This window comes from Somniosus microcephalus, chromosome 11 (assembly GCF_052327205.1).
Source record: "Somniosus microcephalus isolate GS21.2 chromosome 11, FLI_Smic_1.0, whole genome shotgun sequence".
Taxonomy (NCBI): domain Eukaryota; kingdom Metazoa; phylum Chordata; class Chondrichthyes; order Squaliformes; family Somniosidae; genus Somniosus; species Somniosus microcephalus.
The window spans coordinates 199622600-199645317 of NC_140997.1; the positions used below are offsets into that span (position 1 = coordinate 199622600).

Genomic DNA, 22718 nt, shown 5'->3' on the forward strand with positions numbered 1-22718 from the left:
ATGAGGTCTGCTGCGGGGAACAGTAAACTCCACAGATCTTATCTTTTTCTTAGCGTTGTTTTTCTGTTTTAAACAAAGCCAAAATGCAGTAATGAAGATTGATATCTATAAGTATACCGTGACAAGACACACCCCACACCCACGCCCCACCCCTGTTCCATTATGTAGATTCTCTGTTCAGTGCAGGATTTGTCCACTTGACCATTTTTCAGGCTCGCGGATGCATCAAAGGTCGGAGTAAATTAAACACAGATTTCCCCCCCCCCCCCTATACTTTTGGGGATATTGATATTTGCAAATGCTTGAGCAGCCCATCTTAATCAAATCTAGGGCACCTTTTTTTTAAAAAAAAGGCGAAGCAGCCGACGATATCATTCGAGAGCTGACACAAAGCATCCTCGATCCTTGTTGCAAATCCTCCCCTGAAACGGATTTTTAAAATCCCAATCGAGAGACCGGAATGTCTGAAAGTAAAGCACTGTTTCATTCTGAAACCACAGCTGTCGTAGGCTGAGAACAGGAGAGGAGAGAGGAGGGGGGAACTAACAAGGAAGTGGAAGTGATACTTGCGATAATGTGTGTGGTATAACGGCACTCACGCAACTTTCCGGATTGCTCAGTGAACTGGTGGAACGGTTCGATCGCCTCGGATCAGTGACTGGGGAAAAGGCCACAAATGGATCGTTTGGGACTAAACGTCTCCCTGTGATATTGTGCATTACAAACACGGCGGGGATCGTTAATTCTCCACAGCACAAGGCTCAGAGTCCAGTGCAGGGAAAGCAGCAGAAAGGTTCAGACTTTGAAAGCTTTTTTACAAAAAAAGTCTCAGGTCTCGACTGAAAAGGGCAGCAAAGTGATTGGTCCTAAAACTAGAACAAGGACTAATTGAGGCAATTGATTTGTAATCTTGGATATGCAAACAACTACTGAATCGCTCTTTAATAATTCAGGAATAAGTGTATTCTCTGAAGATGCCAACATCGTCCAGAATCATAAAGGTGAGAAGGGGAATTTGCATTTTTGAATTGTCTGAATACAGAAACACAACAGCACTTGGCTGCATTTTATGGCATGTCTGCCTTTAGGACGCCATTGCAAATACATACCTAGAATCGGTGCATTTGCACAGTACCAACTGGGACAGAAACCTGCTCACTTAAACATTCCGGGCGCACTTATCCAGCAGAAACATCATCTGCCCGCTGTCAGGTGGACATACTGCAGATTCAAACGAGCAGCACTGTTCCAGGGACAGTGTCTCAAGTGTTATTTACGCACGCCTAGCATTAAGGATTTTTAAGGTGATGTTTGAATATGTTATCACAAGCACATTGATCGTCGTTCTTCTAATTCGTGCGTTGAGTTAAAACTCAAAGTGTAACTTTTGAACAAGGTACAATTATGGAGAGGAATTATTAAAAAGGGGGGGTGTGGATTAAAGAATAGATTTTGACTGCAAATTGCCGTAGATTAAATTATTTAAATATGAAAAAAAAAACGAGTGGCTGAAAGATTTGGGGGCTGAGTGAGTATCTCCGGTGAATGGATGATTCAGTCGGATTGTTTAATCGCAGCAGTTGGTTTAAGAATTCAGTCTCTTGCCCATCGCTGCCTCCCGGGCACATTGGCGGGGGAGCCGGGCCAGCGCCTCCTCCCGGTCAGATGGAGCAAGCTCCCAAGGCTCAGCCCGCTTCTCGGTACAAGAGACTTGAGAACTGCACCGATTCTTACTTGTGGCGGCTACCCATTTTCTGATCGGAATATTTTCTTTGAATATTTCTTTTCGGGAGATTCACGAGTCTTGTGAGGGACAAACCGTATTCGTTGTCTAAATAATGTGTTGCTGTTTTAGTTCGATGATTTTGAACGTTTTATATATATATATATAATATATTTTTTAGAGAAGTAAACTGGTTCAAAACGAAACACATTTAAGGTCTATCCGCCTGATCTTATTAAAATACTGCAGCCGTCGCAAATAGTTGCTTGTGGTTTCCTTGAACAACTTCATTTTGAGATTAACCAGGTCTATGGATGCAGTGTTTGGTTTCTGCAGGACAAGTATTTTCTGAGATTAATCAATTTAACATTGAAAGAGCGGTAATGATTAAGATTGCACATTCTCTTATTTTTGAAATCCCGTGGAGACATTAGTGCTACCTGCAGTACGTAGAAAAATCGAAGAGAATATCAATATTTTATGCAGTTACACACAACTAAGATCTTCGCTTCCTTTTGTTGCACTTAAACGCGTGCAGTATTTTTTCATTAACGTTTTGGGGTTTTTTTGGTAGACAAGTAGGTTCCTGTGTTAATTAATTAAAAATAATCTTGCTTTTAAGGAGTTAACACAGTGGTTGAGAACCCCAAAACAGCACAAAGAATCCAGGCTTTAATGTTCGAGATATATTATATATATATATATATATATATATATACAGTTTTATCCTTATCAACTTCGGCCCATTTGGGGGGCAAAACTCAGCAGTATTCTTTAAATCTTTACACACTTCCAGACCACTGTATTTATTTTGAACTGCTATGAATCTATAGAAAAGTTATTGTTTAATGCAGATGCTTCATATAGATGTGTGATCTCAGTCTCTGTATTTTCCATCTTAATTGATTCATTCATCATGAAGTAAAACATTGCTGTGCTAAGCAGTGCACAAGTGCATTTTGGAACAATCTGAGGTGATTCAGGTTTGGAATGGCTGATTGCCCATTCTGATAGGTATAAAACTTACTTTAAATCCAATATAAAGTTTGCTAGAATTTTATCTTTCAAAGTCCACTTTATATTATATAAGAAATGTAGAAATTATCCCCAAATATTGTTTATCTCACTGATACTCTGTTTTCTTATTCCTCAGTCAATGAAAATTATTTTGTCATTTATAGTCTGCAGTATATGCATGGTGCTCACATAAGGTAGTCAGTCAATTCCACATGGACAATACCATTATAGTGGACTCCGAAACAAAAGGATACTAAATGACTCTGTTCTGTGTGATGTTGATCAAGTGGTTTGTAGAATAAGAATGTTATTTCAGATGAATTTGAGATGTTGACCAGCCTAGTGAGCACATGGTCATCTTTATGCTACTTCCATGCTGATGTTTGTGGGTAGGCAAAGATGATCTGGTTAATCATGACGTTTGAGGATTCTTGAGCAACGTGTCCAAAGTAGCATAACAAGAAATTGAGTCATTGTTAGGCCATTGATGTATTGTGACATCTGTGAACTGTTCTTACTACTTGATGAGGAGTATGTGGTATTGGCATTGGCACAGCCACTGCCTGTTGAAGGCTGATGGTTGCTGTAGTTGGACTCTAACCAGAATGTAATTTTTGGTGCCATACAGCAGTATGTAAACATAAAACCTTTGAAGCTTTGTTTGCAAACTAACTGTTTACTGTGACGGGTACTGTTGAAGCGTGCACATGACAGATCATAATATAAAAACATAAGAATTAGGAGCAGGAGTAGGCCATATGGCCCTCCGAGCCTGCTCTGCCATTTAATACGATCATGGCTGATCTTCGACCTCAACTCCGCTTTCCCACCCGATCCCCATATACCTTGATTCCCTTAGAGTCCTATCGATCTCAGCCTTGAATATACTCAACCAAGTAGATAAATCGCCAGGCCCAGATGAAATGTATCCCAGGCTGTTATGAGAAGTAAGGGAGGAAATAGTGGAGGCTTTGACCATCATTTTCCAATCTTCTCTGGCTACAGGTGTGGTGTCGGAGGACTGCTAACATTGTACCGGTGTTTAAAAAGGGAGAAAGGGATAGACCGAGTAATTACAGGCCAGTCAGCCTAACCTCAGTGGTGGGCAAATTATTGGAAAAAATTCTGAGGGACAGTATTAATCGTCATTTAGAAAGGCACGGATTAATCAAGGACAGTCAGCATGGATTTGTTAAGGGAAGGTCATGTCTGACTAATTTGATTGAATTTTTTTGAGGAGGTAACAAGGAGGGTTGATGAATGTAGTGCATTTGATGTAGTCTACATGGATTTTAGCAAGGCTTTTGATAAGATTACACATGACAGACTGATCAGAAAAGTAAAAGCCCATGGGATCCAAGGGAAAGTGGCAAGTTGGATCCTAAATTGGCTCAGTGGCAGGAAGCAAAGGGTAATTATCGATGGATGATTTTGTGACTGGAAAGCTGTTTCCAATGGGGTTCCGCAGGACTCAGTACTAGGTCCCTTGCTTTTGTGGTAAAGATCAATGATTTCGATTTCAATGTAGGTGGCATGATTAAGAAGTTTGCAGATAATACAAAAATTGGCCATGCGATTGATAGTGAGGAAGAAAACTGTAGACAGGTCAGGTGGGCAGAAAAGTGGCAAATGGAATTCAATATGGAGAAGTGTGAGGTAATGCATTTTGGGCAGGCTAACAAGGCAAGGGAATATACAATAAATGGTAGGATACTGAGTAGTGTAGAGGAACAGAGGGATCTTGGAGTGCATGTCCACAGATCCCTGAAGGTAGCAGGACAGGTAGATAAGGTGGTTAAAAAGGCAAACTAGATACTTTCCTTTATTAGCCGAGGCACAGAATATAAGAGCAGGGAGGTTATGCTTGAAGTATATAAAACGCAAGTTGGGCCACAGCTATAGTAATGCGTACAGTTCTGGTCACCACATTACAGGAAGGATGTGATTGCACCAGAGAGGGTACAGAGGAGATTTACAAGGACGTTGCCAGGACTGGAGAATTTTAGCTATGAGGAAAGTTTGGATAGGCTGGGGTTGTTTTCTTTGGAGCAGAGGAGACTGAGGGGAAACTTGATTGATGTGTATAAAATTAAGAGGAGCCTAGATAGAGTGGATAGGAATGACCTATTTCCCTTAGTAGAGTGGTGAATAACCAGGGGGCATAGATTTAACGTAATTGGTAGAAGGATTAGGGGGGAGTTGAGGAAAACTTTTTTCACCCAGAGGGTGGTGGAGGTCTGGAACTCACTGCCTGAAAGGGTGGTAGAGGCAGAAACCCTCATCACATTTAAAAAGTACTTGGATATGCACTAGAAATGCTGTAACCTACAAGGCTACGGACCAAGAGCTGGCAAGTGGGTTTAGGCTGGAAGCTCTTTTTCGGCCAGCACAGACACGATGGGCTGAATGGCCTCCTTCTGTGTTGTAAATTTCTATGATTCTATGATTCAACGACTGAGCATCCACAGCCCTCTGGGGCAGAGAAGTTAAAAGATTCACAACCCTCTGAGTGAAGAAATTTCTCCTCCTCTCGGTCCTAAATGGCCGACCCCTTACCCTGAGACTATGCCCCCTGGCCAGGGAAACAGCCTCTCAGCATCTACCCGGTCAAGACCTCTCTGAATTATATATGTTTCAATGAGATCACCTCTCATTCTTCTAAACACCAGAGAGTATAGGCCCAATCTACTCAATCCATCCTCATAGGACAACCCTCTCATCCCAGGAATCAATCTATTCAATTCAATTCAATTCAATTTTATTTGTCATATATGCAGCAGACATGTGTACTGCACAATGAAATGTTGATTTTTACGAGTCCTCCCAAGTGAACCTTCATTGCACCCCCTCTAAGGCAAGGTAAGTATATCACAAGATGACTTGTTCAGTTCATTTCTACAGTAATATTCGAAGTCTAGGTGGACTTGCTCAAGCTGAAAATAAATAGCCTTAAGCAATAGTTGGAGACATTCCATAACAGTACAGAAATGAAAAAGAAAACTTCAAATACTGAAAATTTAAATATAACATTAAATATTATATGGGACAGGAGTAGACTATTCAGCCTCTTGAGCCTGCTCCTCCATTCAATGAGATCATTGCTAATATGCGACCTAACTCCATATACCAACCTTTGGCCCATATCCCTTAATACCTTTGGTTAACAGAAAGCTATCAATCTCAGATTTAAAATTAACAATTGAGAAGCTAGGGTTGTTCTCCTTAGAGCAGAGAAAGTCGAAGGAGATTTGATAGAGGTGTTCAAAATTATGAGGGGTCTAGACAGAGAGTAACTTTTCCCATTGGCAGAAGGGTTGAGAACCAAAGGACACAGATTTAAGGTGATTGGCAGAAAAACCAAAGGCAACATGAGGAAAAACTTTTTACGCAGCAAGTGCTTAGGATCTGGAATGCACTGCCTGAAAGGGTGGTGGAGGCAGATTCAATTGTGGTTTTCAAAAGGGAATTGGATAAGTACCTGAAAGAAAAAAATTGCAGGGCTACGGGGAAAGGGCGGGGGAGTGGGACTAGCTGAAGTGCTCTTTCAGAGCCGGCATGGGCTCGACAGGCCGAATGGCCTCCTTCTGTGTTGTAACCATTCTATGCTTCTATAACGTAGATGAGGAGAAGGAGGGGATGGGGGGTGGGGTGGGGGGGGGACACCTGGGGGGAAACAACCAAGGTCTCTGCTCTTAATTGTTATCCAAGGACCCTTTAATGGAACTTGCCCGTGTGTGAACTTGGTTAGGAGCTATGGGGCTTGGGCTGACTGTTGTCCACAGTAAAATAACCTGTCAGCACATCATTGTATAATCTCACACATGATAAATGAGCATTGGGTGAAGTACTAGATGAACTCTACCCCAGGCTGAGTCAGCACCTTCAGAAGAGAAGGGACAAATTTGGAAAAACAAATATAATACTCCTGGCCAGAGCTGAGGGGGTGGTAATGAAAATGCATTTAAGGGGAAGCTAGACAAGTACATGAGGGAGAAAGGAATCAAAGGTTATATTGATAGGGTTAGATGAAGTAGGATGGGAGGAGGCTCGTATGGAACATAAACACCAGAATAAAACAGTTGGGCCGAATGGCTTTTTTCTGTACTGTAAATTCTATGTAAAATGTGTGGTCAAATAAACAAAAGAACATCAAAGCAGCTCATTAGAATTCCAGTTGTAAAATTTTGAATATTCAGACTAAAAGTATTTAATTTGGTTGGAGGAGTTGTACTTGATTAGTGTGTTGTGTTGCTGCAGTCTCATTAAGATTGCTGTCTCCTGCACAATATAGTATCATTAATTAGACAAACAAAAATGAACATGGCGATTTTCTGCTATTCTGTATGTACTGTGATTATCTTCCAATTTTCAACATAGTAATTACTTACTGCTTTATATATTCAGATCATCTGGTCCCGAAAGAATATGGTGGGGGGAGTTACATTAGTACCACTTAAAACTGCTTGGAAAACATTTACATATTATGCAGTACTGAAGAATAAACATAGTGGGAGTAAGGTGGAAATCATTACACCCAGGAAATATTATGGCTCAACGGAAGCTTGAAGAACAGCACCTCACCTTTCAATTAGGCACTTTACAACCTTCCAGACTCGACATTGAGTTCAACAATTTCTAATCATAACCACCACTCCCGTTTTTTCGGACAGCAGCTGTTTCGCCTCGCACCATCATCCCTTTTCTCATTTAATCACTCCTGCCTTCCACCCTGTTCTTTCCTCCCCTCCCCCTCCCCTTCACTGCCCATACGCTTGCTTATAACCTGTTACATCGCTAAATTTTTCCAGCCCTGATGAAAGGTCATCAACCTGAAACATTAACTCTCTTTCTCTCTCCACAGATGCTGCTTGACTTGCTGAGCATTTCCAGCATTTTCTGTTTTTATTTATGGCTTCATTAGTTTGTTTCATTAAAATTCTCTTAAATAATTCACCCAAAATCTGAGCTGCCAGGAAAAGATTTTGTTAATCAGGCTGATTTTTCAGTAAGAGTATATTGTAGGTGTGGTCCATGAAAATTGTATATATAATAAAAAGAGAAATCAAATTAAATAAGTTTCAGTACACTCATTTAGTCGGATTACATGCGTATATTTAATTTCATACGGTTAAAGTCTTCCATTGTTAAGTGAACTCAATCCATTTAATTGAACATGGGTTTTTTTTCGTTCATGGGATGTGGGCATCGCTGGCAAGGCCAGCATTTATTGCCCATCCCTAATTGCTCTCGAGAAGGTGGTGGTGAGCCTCCTTCTTGAACCGTTGCAGTCCGTGTGGTGAAGGTACTCCCACAGTGTTGTTAGGGAGGGAGTTCCAGAATTTTGACTCAGCGATGATGAAGGAATGGCGATATACTGCCAAGTCAGGATGGTGTGTGACTTGGAGGGGAACTTGGAGGTGGTGGTGTTCCCATGTGCCTACTACCCTTGTCCTTCTAGGTGGAAGAGGTCGCGGGTTGGGAGGTGCTGCCGAAGAAGCCTTGGTGAGTTGCTGCAGTGCATCTTGTAGATGGTACACACTGCAGCCACGGTACGTTGGTGGTGGAGGGAGTGAATGTTTAAGGTGGTAGATGGGGTGCCAATCAAGCGGGCTGCTTTGTCCTGAATGGTGTCAAGCTTCTTGAGTGTTGTTGAAGCTGCACTCATCCAGGCAAGTGGAGAGTATTCCATCATACTCCTGACTTGTGCCTTGTAGATGGTGGAAAGGCTTTGGAGAGTCAGGAGGTGAAGCACTTGCTGCAGAATACCTAGCCTCTGCTCTTGTTGCCACAGTATTTATGTGGCTGGTCCAGTTAAGTTTCTGGTCAATGGTGACCCCCAGGATGTTGATGTTGGGGGATTCGGCGATGGTAATGCTGTTGAATGTCAAGGGGCGGTGGTTAGACTCTCGCTTGTTAGAGATAGCCATTGCCCGGCACTTGTGTAGCGCGAATGTTACCTGCCACTTATTAGCCCAAGACTGAACGTCGTCCAGGTCTTGTTGCATGCTGCTTCATTATCTGAGGATTTGTGAATGGCACTGAACACTGTGCAGTCATCAGCGAACATCCCCATTTCTGACTTTATGTTGGAGGGAAGGTCATTGATGAAGCAGCTGAAGATGGTTGGGCCTAGGACACTGCCCTGAGGAACTCCTGCAGCAATGTCCTGGGGCTGAGATGATTGACCTCCAACCACCACAACCATCTTCCTTTGTGCTAGGTATGACTCCAACCAGTGGTGAGTTCCCCCCCCCCCCCGATTCCCATTGACTTCAGTTTTACTAGGGCTCCTTGAGGCCATACTCGGTCAAATGCTGCCTTGATGTCAAGGGCAGTCACTCTCACCTCACCTCTGGAATTCAACTCCTTTGTCCATGTTTGGACCAAGGCTGTAATGAGGTCAGGAGCTGAGTGGTCTTGGCGGAACCCAAACTGGGCATCAGTGAGCAGGTTATTGGTGAGTAAGCGCCGCTTGATAGCACTATCGATGACCACATCTATCACTTTGCTGATGATTGAGAGTAGACTGATGGGGTGGTAATTGGCTGGATTGGATTTGTCCTGCTTTTTGTGGACAGGGCATAGTTTTCCACATTGTCAGATAGATGCCAGTGTTTTAGCTGTACTGGAACAGCTTGGCTAGAGGCGCGGCTAGTTCTGGAGCACAAGGCTTTAGCATGACGGCCGGGATGTGGGGGTCCACAAGAGTCCATGCAAATGGATAATAAATGGTCAGGAAAAAGTTTAATTCCTCATGTGACATTTCAGCTTTACATTGTAAAGTCTACCATCTTTTACCAGCGGACTTTCAATGAAGGAGAAAAGAATTTGCATTTTTATCCACACATTCATTTCACTACCTCGGGATGTTCTAAGTACTTTACAACCAATTACGTCCTTTTGAAGGGTAGTCACCATTGTACTAAACACAGCAGCCAATTTGCGCACAGCAAGGTCCCACAAGCAGCAATACAATAAATGACCAGATCATCTGCTTTTTTAAGTTCTGTTGAGGGATAAATGTTGACCAGGACACCGGCAGAACTCTCCAAGTCGTGCTTCGGTTATATGTAATTATATATTAATATAGCATTGTAGTTTAACTGATTTTCAAAGCCAATATTAGTCTTTCAAGCACAAGTAGATCATATTAAAAGAAAAAAACTGAAAACGCTTTTGTAAACTATAAACTGCAACTGCTGGAAATCTGAAATTAAAACCGAAAATGGTAGAAATACACAGCTCTGTACAGAGAACAGAGAGGTTAATGTTTTGGGTAGAAGGCTGTTCCACAGAACTAAAAAATGAAAGATAATTGAGGGGATAGCAAAATACTGCAGATGTTGGAAATCCGAAATAACAACAGAAAATGCTGGAAAAACTCAGCAGGTCAGGCAACATCCGTGGAGAGAAATTTGAGTTGACGTTTCGGGTTGGACCCTTCTTCAAAACTGGAAAGAAAAGAAACTAGATCGGAGGCAGGGCTGCAATCGGACAAAAGAATAAAAGAAACAAAAGAAGTAAAAGAGATTAGAAGCTAGACTTTCCTTTTGTTTCTCTCTCACACCTGGCAGCTATCTTTTGCCCTGCCAGTACACTTTACACCTAATCCCAGCCTATTACCATCTCGTCTAGCTTCTAATCTCTTTTACTTCTTTTGTTTCTTTTATTCTTTTGTCCGATCGCAGCCCTGCCTCCGATCTAGTTTCTGTTCTTTCCAGTTTTGAAGAAGGGTCCAACCCGAAACGTCAACTCAAATTTCTCTCCACGGATGTTGCCTGACCTGCTGAGTTTTTCCAGCATTTTCTGTTGTTATTAAAGATAATTGAGGCCCTTTGTTCATGATAGAGACAGAAACAAGAAAGGGTAGGGAAAGACAGTCAAGAAAGGGTAGGGAAAGACAGTCAATCACAGGGAAGAAATTAATGTGAAAAAGGACCTGCAAACTGAATAGAAAAGCTGAGCGATAGCTGGTTACCGAAGTGATAGTTTGCAAAGCTTGCAAGATCAATTTTTGGATTTTAACTTGAAAGACCCTTACAGCCAATTTTGAATGTTTTGTAAACTGATTTTAGTACTGTTCAGAAATGCTTCAGTGGGGTAGGATGTTGAGGGAAATATCTTTATGGTGATTGTTATGTTTATACTGTCTGGGGTGAATCATGGGAATGTCTGTGAAATTCTCTCCACCACATAATGTTGCCATGCCCCTAGTCTTTTTGGAAATTGTTTTTTGGAACAACGCTTGATTTCATAGAATTTTAAAAAATTATTTAGAAATGTTTGTGTTTCAAATAATTCGGGACAGGTACATTTACTTTAGCTTATGCCAATCTCTTTTGATCACAAGGTCAGTGCTCTGCTGCTTTGTTACCTGGTTTTGGCAGTCTTTGTGTGCAAGCAGGGAATGGGACCAGTGTAGGGACAGTGATCACATTTCAGTATTCCCTGTGCCTCTTTAGTCTTGATAAAGGGCTTTGACCCGAAACGTTGACTCTAATTTCTCTCCACGGATGTTGCCTGGCCTGCTGAGTTTTTCCAGCATTTTCTGTTGTTATTTCGGATTTACAGCATCTGCAGTATTTTGCTATCTTTCCTCCAAATACCAACTGGTTGGAGACAGAAAAATGACATGCATTTCTAAAGGAAAACAGTGCGGACTGGAGTGAAAAGATCCCAGCATGCAAATGTAAGAATTGCAACTCAATTTTACGCTAGTTAAAGTGACCACATTTTATTCTCCGATGGCTGGGGTATCAATGCACTGTTGTGAGCAGCCAGGGCTGGTAACATCACTGTAAAATCTGTGTGTCAGTATCCACAGTATGGAGAATTGGAATACTTAATCAGCAGCTGAGTTTGAAATATGCCTAATACATCATCACATCAGAAAATACATTGTGCTGGTGAGCAAGCCTAATTGTGTGATGAGTAGGCTCTTGAATTTTCAACTTCTTTGTATGACCTGTCCTATCTGGTTACTGGTGTGAATGCCCTTTGATGTATAAATATTTCTGATGCACTGGTGTTTACACTGACGCCTGTATATCAAGTGTGGTACTTGGTATAGTGACTTCCTTCTATGTGCATCAATAAACCCAACTAAATCATGAAAATGTTTGGAGCCTTGCATGAAAAAAATGGCAGAAAGTGCTCAACAAATATTTCAATTGAAAAATCTTTTAATTCCATCTCAATGAAAATTTAAGTGCTCCCAAACACTTATTAGGGATAAATCCTATGGATGTCAAATGTCAGTTTGACTGACATTGTTCTAATGTCAATAGTGCCCTCAGTCTAAAGCTAGTACATCTATCTTAACAGGGCCTGAGACTGTCTAGAAACACACATATTCTAACAAGGTAACACATTTATGAAGTGTGCTTGGCGTGGTCCTGCTGGAAGACCATTGGCATCGCTCATGGATATATGTATACATTATCTTATCAGTGAGTGGAGTTGGGTTCCTGTGAGCAGCAAACAGAGCATCCTGTGCAACTTTCGGTACGTTGTGGAAAGCCAAGTAACACTCCGCATCACATAAGAAATGGGAGCAGGAGTAGGCTCCTTGAGCCTTTTCCACCATTCAATAAGATCATGGCTGATCTTTTACCTCAAATCCACTTTCCCGCCCTATCCCCATATCCCTTGATTCCCTTATCACTGACTAGTAGGGGGTGATTTTCACTCAGAAGTCGGGAAGGAGTTGTAGTCCCGCCTCCATTGAGATGCGGCCAATCCACGCAATTTTAACTTGATTGACCTTGTTCAGCGGGCTCAGCAGGCCAATTAAGGGCCACCCAGCAACAGATGATGTCACAGACTGAAATTTCATCTGTCAAGATGTTTTGACAGATGAAATATCAGTGTTTCACAGCTGTTTGAAGCTGTCAAACACTGACAGTCTTACTTCTAACCTGAGTCCTTCTACACAGATTCAGTTAGAAATCTCTCCGGCACAGAAAGCTGAAGGCTGTCACTTTTGACAGTTCGCAGCCGTTCTGCTTTCTGTGCCGGTTAGATGATGGACTCCCGAAACCTAGAGGAAGGAAGGCTAAAAAGGTAAGTACAGGTAATTTAAACTTCTTTACACACTTTAGACACACCAAACACACTTACCTTTGCACTCATGCACCCATCATTCACCTGAACACCGACATTTCGACCCCTCCAAGTCCTTCGACCTGACGGCCCGACTCCTCTAACTTGGCGTGGTTTGGAGCCGTCGGGAATCCCACACTTCAAGCTTTAAAATAGGGATTAGGCTAAAAACTGCCTGTTAACTACCTGTTAACAGGCAGTTAATTGTCACTAATCCCTTCCCGCCTCGGGTAGGCGAGTCCCAGTGCGGGGCGGGTACCCGCCTCCTTTGAAACTTACATGGAGGCGGGTTGGGGGCGGGATGGTGTCGGGACCCCTGAATTCGGGACTTTAACCCCCCGCACGCCTCCAATCCCGATGCTACGGGTCAGTTAAAATCGAGGCCGTAGTATCCAAATGCAGTGATGCAGTGTCCTGCTATTTGTTTACATCACAATGTTTTTGGTTTATCTGGTGGTAGGACTAGCCTTGTTTATTTTTTTATACTATATTGTACCTTCCTCATCATCATGCTGCCTCTTGGTGACATCATCCACATCTACGGGATCAGCTTCCACATGTATGCTAACAACGTTCAGCTCTACCTCTTCACCACCTGTCTCGACCTCTCCACTGCCTCTGTGCTGTCAGACTGTGCTTTAAGTCACCTAGGCTCTCCTTCTGCCTCTCCACTTCCCTCCCCTCCTTTTTAAGATCCTCTGTAAAATTGGTAAAAATCAGCAGGCACTCACTTCAGAAGAGCTCAAAGAATTGAATTAGTTCAAAGGCCCTCTGTTAGCTATTTTCTTGAAAGTAAAGAAACAGATTGCAAACGCTTCACTTTCCCTTAATCTTGCTGTTGATATGTTGACATATTTATTAAAGATAGTGGATACAGATAGGTACTGTTTCAAACATAATTTTGAGTGGGCTTGGCTGTGTATTCTTCATCTAAGTCACTTATGAAGAGTGGTCAGTTAAATCCTTTTACTCTAACAACATGGTGGGCCTGAACTGTGTAATCACCTTTACATGTTGATGGGTGGACAGCAAAATCACATTGGGTGACAAAATTATGCTAATCATTTGGACAGGGGTGTAGAAACTGCTTGACATTTCAAAACTGGAGAGTGTAAATTTCCAATAGTGAAAAACATCACATTGCGTTATTCTGTTCAGTTTCTGTAGAGACTAATAGCACAAGTTTGCATAATCTTGTTCATTGGTCGTAGCAAGCCATATTACATGTGCTTGCTTATTCTATTTCAGGAAAGACCCATATCCTGCTTGGGTTCATGATATGATTTCACCTGAATTGGTTTGAGTTTCACTTCTGAAATTGTTGTGTGCTATGAACTGGACTTACAACCACAGAAATGTTTAGTGAATGTTTCATTACAATTCATTAGCGTCTCTAATTCTAACCTTCATACAACTATGTAAAACAAGGAAATTAATAATTTGTTGAGTTCTTCCCCGATTGCCTGCTACTCCCATCTTGCATAATTCATTCTAGAATGTTCACTATTTTAAAGTTTTTCCTCATATAAAAAGATTTTTCAGAACTCCCAACATAGAAGTAGAAGTGCCTTGTCCTTTTATTTTTTAATTCTACAGAATATTATACTCTACCTTAAAAAACAGATTATGCATCTTTTACAAGGTAACTAAACACAGAAATATTGCTGTTTTATTTCAGCTGTTTCGAGGTATGAAGACTTTGGTTTTAAAGTTGCAGTGATTGCTTCCATTGTCAGCACAGCCATAATTTTATTGATGACCATGGCCTTTTTAACCAGTTGTCTTATCAAATGTGTGAAGAAGAATGAAAGAAGGAAGCAACAGAGGTAAGGAAGGTCTTGATGAAAAATGTGTCAAACTGTGATGTTACAAGGTTTTTTTTTTCTCTCTGCCAATTTTCTCCCATTTTGTCCTCTCAAGGTATGAATCAGTGGCCATCAGCCAGGTGGATACTCTTCAGTGTATGAGCGTAGACAGTGAGTGTCGGCAGACAAGCCAACTGTGGGAGGCACCACAGCCAAGCTTGATCCTGTCCATATACAAGTGCTTCCAGCAGGGCTCACTGGATAGGCACCAGCAGCAGGAACCCTCCCCGATTTTGCCCTCCCAGCCCATGAGCATTGACGTCAATGACAGCATCTCCACTGTTGCATCAACTGAGATCAACTAACTCAGCCCAGACTGGAGATGTAACCTTTTTTTCCAGAAGATGCTTGGTGTGGCTTGCATAATTAAGAAATACCTTGTTATAAGAATCAAGTGGGGCAGCACACTGACTTACTGTTGTAGAGTGGCAACACAAGAGTTCATATCCGTGGCTTCCCACAGAGTGAGTTACCAATTTGAGCTGGGTTGTAAAGAGATGGAACTTCACCTGCTTTCCCGTAGGAAAGGAGGGAGGGGGGTGAAAATGGGTATGAGAGTCCAGCCAGAATACTTTTGTTTACCTTCCAGTATCTGGTTACACAGCAGTGTAGGCTGAGGCTCCCTGTTTCTCCTTTATGACAGGAAATTGTGTGTGGGTAGAGGAGGAAAGCTTTCAAAAATTTGGAGGAAAATATCAATGATCTATGAATCTACAAAAATGACAGGCTGGAAAAGACCAATTGCTCCATCTAACCTGTCCTGTATAGTTGTGATGCCTTATGCATCGCAATACAAACACTCCCTACCCACCCAGAGCCATGTAATCTCTTGGGAGAAGTCAAAAACCAGATAAACGTGCAGGCTAATTAGGGGGGAAATATGATTTTGTTTAAAACATTATTTTAACCAAATCCTATAATTTTTTTCAGAGAATTGCAAACTTGGTGCCAGATTGAATGTAATGTAATGGAAGAGTCGAGAGACCTTTTTCACGGCTATAAAGGCAGAAACAATAACAACAATAAACTCGGGGATAACATATTAACTGAAAAATTAGGAGAAAGTGGACTGGAGAACAAAGGATTCTGCAGGTAAAATCTATGATTGCTTAGGAACTTGTTGACTATAAATAGCTACATTGCATTAAGAATAATATACCTTTCTTTAATATACAATAAAATAGAGGTCGCCGATAGCCTAATTGATAAATACACTGCCTGATGTGAAACCAGGCCCCACAGTCCTTTAAAAATCCTACGTTTGACCCCACTGGGCTAATTGATCAAGTGGGAAGGGAAAAATCAGTTCTTGCTCCTTTATTAAGTGACCTTTGCTAGAAAGGAGCAGGAATGAATGCTGGGTTCAGTTGTGATGTCTGATAGCAAAGTAGTCTGCCAACACTCAAATGTCAATGATCACGTGTGAATAATGGCTGCTCAGGTGAAGTATTGGAGGGTGATCGACACCTGTGGGATCATAGAGCAGTATGAATTAGTGTTTTTAGTGGATGGGAAACAAAGCATAGTAAAATGCCATGATACTGTTACAGAATCACAGAATCACAGAAACCCCACAGTGCAGATAGAGGCCATTTTGGCCCATCGAGCCTGCACCGACACATATTCCACCCGTTCCCCGTAACCCCTGCACCAACACATATCCCACCCTATCCCCGTAACCCCACTAACACTAAGGGTCAATTTATCATAGCCAATCAACCTAACCTGCACATCTTTGGACTGTGGGAGGAAACCGGAGCACCCGGAGAAAACCCACGCAAACACGGGGAGAATGTGCAAACTCCACACAGACAGTCACCCGAGGCCGGATTCGAACCTGAAAGAATGCATACAAATGTTAATATTCTTTTATCATTCACTGCTTTCTTATATTTTCTTAACTGGTTTGCCAGGACTAAAAGTAGCAAAATATTTTTGAAGTGAAGGGTGAAGTGGCCTATCAGCTCCAAAACACAAAGCCCTGTGCACTGCAGCATGGCTCACTCAGGAGGTTTCATCAGCTGTTAGACAGAAGACCATGTGAAAGTGAGGTATTTACGGGGAGCCGTGCGACAGAAATTAAGCGATTTTGGCTGTGATGGATTATTTATTGAATTTTTTCTTGACGGTCACAGCACAAGCGAGTTTAAGAGTGGTTACCGCTGACTGTTTCTGCAAGCTGTAAAGGATGTACATGATCGTCTGGTATGCTGAGGGTCCTGTTCTGCATAGGTCCTTGGATGGGGATCCATCTCAAAGATCATTCCAAGTGTTTGGAACAAATAAGAGGGATTTTCCAGGAAGTAGTCAAGCCATTCCATTCAATCACAAGGATCCTGTGAATGACTGACCATATAATGTAGTTAAGAATAATTGTTTTTAATTCCTTTTATTCTGGAATATCTTCAGAGAAATTTGGAATTATATCTTGGTCCATACTGCATGAAGCCTGTGACCAATTTAAAGCCAGTAAAGAAAAGAGGTGGGTCAGCAAGCCCGTCGTAGCGTACAGCCAAGTTGGAAGTACAGGAATCCTATTTCTAGGGTCACTTTAATGTTGATGGTTAGCAGAGAGAAAGCATTTTTATTTAGACATTTTGAGATCAGTGAAGGGTTTAATTTCTGTAAATATGCTACTTGTACCGAGTACTGTTTATTTACCTGTTTAATGTTCAATAAATTTGTTGCAACAACCCCCTCCTGGACTTAGCTTGCTGCCGTAGCCTTCTCCTGTTGCTGCCCGATCGCTCTGCTCTCCCATTGGTCAGTTGCTGCTTTCTGCCAGAAACTGATCCAAGCGCCTTCAAATTGTCATCCACCACTAAAATCGCTGCTAAAATCGCACCTATCATTTTTTATACACTTGCAAGAATTTAAGCAAAGGCTGAATCTGTAGTGCCTGTGTTAATGGCAGGTATGGCGTGTGGCTGAACCATAAGTGTTGATAGCAGGTGTGAATTGGAGTATTTGTTCTCCCCAATGTGGAAGCCTCACAGTGAACTGGCAAAACTAAATGACTAAGGGAACTGGAGTAGAAAACCAGTCAAGTTAAACTATAAACACAATTCTTCTGATGCTGGAGCAACAGGGATGCACTTTGGCCAATAATAATGTTTCTGTAGTTAATTATTTGAATTCCACTTGCTTTGACACAGATTTTTCTAGGCTGACTCAATGACATATTATGTGCTGTGGTAGTGAGCCATATAACTAGCCAGGTTCCAGCTTTGAACCCAGCTCTTCTTGAGTTAGATCCTTTCAGCCAGGATGATTGTTTATGATGCTACACTTGGTACAAGTGTCACTGGACTAAAGATGACAAATATCAGGCAGGATTCCTGGTCCTGATCACTGTCCACTGAGCCTTGCAGGGAAGCCCATTCGTGTGTACGTCAGATGAGGACAAGATCAGACTTGGCTGTAATGCCTTTCCACAGTGGAATCGCTTGCTGACACTACCTACGCTCGCCTAGGAACAATCGTCGCTTCAGCTTTCCACAACCAATTATTTTTCTACCTTCAAAAAGTGCTTTTTGACAAACATTTTATAATTTTGGTTGCTGTGAATACTGTTAACTTTTAAAGTCTGTTTTATTGAATGCAGGTGCCAAGAGCAGATTATAAAGGACTTTGAAATCACGGCGTGTTGCAGGGAAAATGGGCCACAAGTAATTTTTCAGCCCTGGAATGCACAGGTTTCCAGAAAATATGGATTCACTGAGTCAGAGATTTTTTTGGATTCACTGACTGACGAGCATGTTGTTCAAACACACGAATCTCATCAATCTCGACACAAACCTGGACACTATATTCCAAGACACCATCCTTGACACTGGAACCACTGAACACCTGCTGGTATAGTGTTCGACTGAGCAGAAATGTCGCAGAACATAACCTGCTTGGGAGTGACATGTGCCTTATGATTAACATATCAGCAGACCTGGTTTTATTAAAGTTTTACTGAGGAAATGTTTATATTAAAAGAAAAGAATGTTCATTATTGACAATCTACTATTTCAAGGGATTCATGTTTTTATAAATCTAATCGAAGATCATGAATAAAACATTGGCTCTGGTATTAATTATTAAGTTGCATTTAACTACAGTACAGTATTTGAAGCATGTAAATTACAGTTTACGTCACAGTAACTGGCATACAACAATTGTATGTCTGTCTTAAAGGCTGTTTGATGTACTTGATAAACCAATGATAGTTTTCATTATTGTTGGCGTTACTGATATAAGGTAACAGAATCCCAAACTGAGGTAATTAAACCATTATTGCACTAGCCATTTTCAGGTTTGCTGTGCTTTAATGTCACATGCAGCTGCTTTTTGCCCAAGATTTCTTCATCCAGCCACTCCATAGCCAAGATAAGTGTCAGAGTGAGATCAGGTAACTTAATACTTCTGATGGAAGCAGTTCGATGATATAATCCAATCCCCGCTGTGTGAATTATTCCTGTTAATATTGAAATAACTGCATACATATAGTTTGTGTACAGGGTAACTCAAAAGTCAAGACCTATTTTGTCTCCATTATAAAGACTGCCCACTTCCCCCTCAATAACATCTCCTGCCTCTGCCTCTACCTCACCCTCTTGTGACACCAAAAACGAATCCTTTGTCACCCATATCCTAATGGTATTTGTAAAAAAGCTCGAGTTTCTTGTTCCAGAAATATTTGCACTGTGCGTTAAAGTTGAATCCTCTTCTGCAATGATCTGGTTCCATCTCTCTCTCTGTGCAAAGTAAAGGTATTTAAATCATACCTTCAGAGAGTCCTCAATGATCAATGTTTATTCCTGGTTCATAAGGCACCTGTTCTCTCTCTTTTTTAACTGTTACTGGATTACTGGTCAAAATACTATGAGACTCTGAACTGAATTTACCCTTTTGAGTCCGAGCTTCTCCTCCTTCTTCTGTTACTGGGACTTTCCCTTTAGTCTAACTCTCTTCTAGACTTTCTTAATCTTATTCTTCTTTAGTCTCTGTTTGTCTTTTTGAATCTCTTTAGTGTATCTTCCTTAGTGTTTTTGATTAGTCTGAATCTGTTCTTAGTCTGAATAAAGTAAGACAAAAGCTGTCTCTTATACCTGAACATCAAAGTGATTTAAGGGAAAGTGGCCTCTCATTTTCTTGTTTCAGATTCTGGAATTTGCTTTAATCTTAACTTATAAGAACCACTTATGGCTTTGATATGTTATTAACAAGTATTGTGATACTAAAATATCTGTCTCAAGGCTTTGACTATTGTTGTTATTTTTGGGAAATTTCAAGCTTGGAAAACAGTCAAAAACACAACACAAGTTGCCATTTGGCTTCCTTTATTGTCCTGCTTCCTCTGGAGTGTAATGTTTCAAACCAGAGGAACTCCTGTCTTCTTAAGAATTCCAAATATCAAACAAATTTGCATTTTATCCCCCATCCTGTCCTGATAATTTCAGTACTAGTTTGCCCTACGTGTGCATAGTATTTATTTTGGTGTCATATCTACTTGAGCGCAGATTGCATCTGTTTTCCCTAACGATATTGGTAGCCTGGGTAGTCTTTATATTAGACACAGTTCCAGTATTGATTTTCACATTTAAAGATAAAAAGTAGAAGTTGACCCTGGTAAGTAATACTGAGGCTGTCTCTTTCCATCGTTGCTGGACAGAATACAAAGTACCCCGTAAGGTCATCTTATTTGAAACTAATGTGACACGGGACCCTTTAAATCATCACTGTGGCTTCCCAATCAAGATTGCAATGCTGTAAGATCTTATAAAGCATGACCTGGGTTTCTCCATCTGTTCAGGTATTGTGCAAGTGATGAGTCATTTTAATCTTTCAGATAATCCAAGCAGGACCAGATGTGAGTGAGTTTACAGTGAGGAACTGTCACAACATCCAGCTCCCACAAGAGATATGTTTTTTTTAAAAGTGCCATTGGAGTATTTAATAGGGGACACCATTTACTTATTACAGTCTCCAAGGCCTAGAAATTCAGTATAGCCACTTTTGGGGCGGTAAAGTCGGGCGGCCGCTAAAGTTTGCGCCCGGCGCAAAGTCGCGCCCCCTTCGCCGATATTCAGTCGCATCGCCCCAAGAGGTTGCTGCTGCGCTAAAACAGGCGATGCACAACTATCTTTAGGCGCTAAACCGGCGGTGCTGAGCGATACCCCCGAGGCCGGGCGCAGCGCAGGTGCGGCGAGTTCTTGATTGATGGCAGACACTCTGGCGCCGGTCATCTCTTAAAGGGGGAGGGTGGATTTGTTTGCCTGCCACGCCCTGCACACTGCAGCCCTCAACCTAGGCCTGACCACTTCAGCTTCACCTGTACAACACCCAGGACTATGGAGAAGGCCAGGGAGAGAGCGCAGCGCTTCAGCGGCGGAGACCTGAGGGTGCTGGTTGGCGGAGTGGAGCGCAGGCGCCATGTTTTGTTCCCAGAAGGTGGCAAGAGGCCGCTGCCCAGCGCCTACCGGAAAGCCTGGAGGGAGGTGTCCAACAGGGTGTCTTCCAACAGCGTGGTTGCCAGGACTCCTGTGCAATGCCGGAAGAAGTTCAACGACCTCACTCGGGTTGTCAGGGTGAGTACCCTTTCCAGTGTCCTCCTCATCCTTGCATGTGCACCTCACATTATGGGCAAAGGGACCTGAAAGCCCTAATGGCCAGCCCTCATCCAGCAGCTATGGGACTGGCATGAAAATCAATTGCACATTCAGCACTTTACACACTGTCCAAGCTATTCGACCATGGGAGGCAGTGCAGACAAGATCAGGGCTACACACTGTCCAAGCTATTCGACCATGGGAGGCAGTGCAGACAACATCAGGGCTACACACTGTCCAAGCTATTCGACCATGGGAGGCAGTGCAGACAAGATCAGGGCTACACACTGTCCAAGCTATTCGACCATGGGAGGCAGTGCAGACAAGATCAGGGCTACACACTGTACTTAGAGGCCGTCCTTTCTCTTGCAGGCCAAGGTTAAGCACAACCGGCGCAACCGAACTGACACCGACGGAGGCCGTCCTGACCTCAAAGAGCTCTCCGACCTCAACCAGCGTGTGGAGCGCATTATGGGAGGCCGGCTGATTGGCCCCATCGCCAGTGGAGATGCCGACCCTGTTCTGGGCACCAATGGTAAGGGCATCACCTTTTGGACCTCTCTCATTCCACTTGCGCATCAGATCAGCATCCTTTGCCACTGTCCGACCAATGCGGTGAATGGCACCACTCATGCCTCCCTCGCTGCCGCACTGTCCTCACTCTAAAGCTACTCTTGTGCCTTCCTGCTTTCAGATGGTGAATCGCCAGGTGAGGAGGCGGGTCCTCAAGCTGCCACTGTCAGCCCTTTGGAAGACGAGGAGGAGGAAGAGGAAGCCGGCCCATCAGTGCCACCCTCAGCCGCGCCAGCCCATGGCGATGTAGGGGACACGTCTTCCCTGGAGGGGAGCCGGGTAAAAGGGTTGGAGGAGTGTGAAGCTCCGGCACCCAGCGGCCTGCAGCAACGCGGGAGGGGTGGGGAAGCTCGGCGGACTTCTCCCCAGAGGGTGAATGCGGCCTCCAGTCCTGCGACGGTCATCGCAGAGGAGGTGCGCCTCCTAGAGGAAATGGCCGTCCAGGCTGAGCGCAGGCACACTGAGCTCATGGCTGCAGTGGCAAGGATGCCTGACTCCATAGAGCCACTGGCAAGCAGTGTGCAGGAATTCGGGGCAGCACAGGCCAGGAGTCTGCAACAATTCAGTGCAGCACAGGCCAGGAGTCTGCAGGACATCGCTGCAGCACAGGCCAGGAGTCTGCAGGACTTCGCGGCAGCACAGTCGGCTTCTAGCCAAGTGCTCAGTCGTGCCGTCCATTCACTGGCTGGTGCCATGCGGACACAGACCAGGGCCACACGGGCACTAACTGCTGCCACCCTCGCTGGATCAGCCAGGCATCGCCAGGGCACTCGCCGCGCAGCAGCAGCCCAGCAGTCTGTCCTTCAGCTGTTTGCTGCGCATACTGCAGTGCTGGCCCGTGCG

General features: G+C 43.0%; 1 protein-coding gene across 1 annotated transcript; it reads left to right on the plus strand.

Moving 5' to 3' along the window:
- Nucleotides 1-259: 259 nt before the first annotated feature.
- LOC147111115 (uncharacterized) lies at nt 260-19949 on the plus strand. The gene is made up of 4 exons (XM_086001675.1): nt 260-1001; nt 14520-14667; nt 15637-15798; nt 18311-19949. The coding sequence occupies exons 1-4, from the start codon at nt 917-919 to the stop codon at nt 18534-18536; spliced, it is 621 nt and encodes a 206-aa protein (XP_085857801.1). The 5' UTR covers nt 260-916; the 3' UTR covers nt 18537-19949.
- Nucleotides 19950-22718: the final 2769 nt, after the last annotated feature.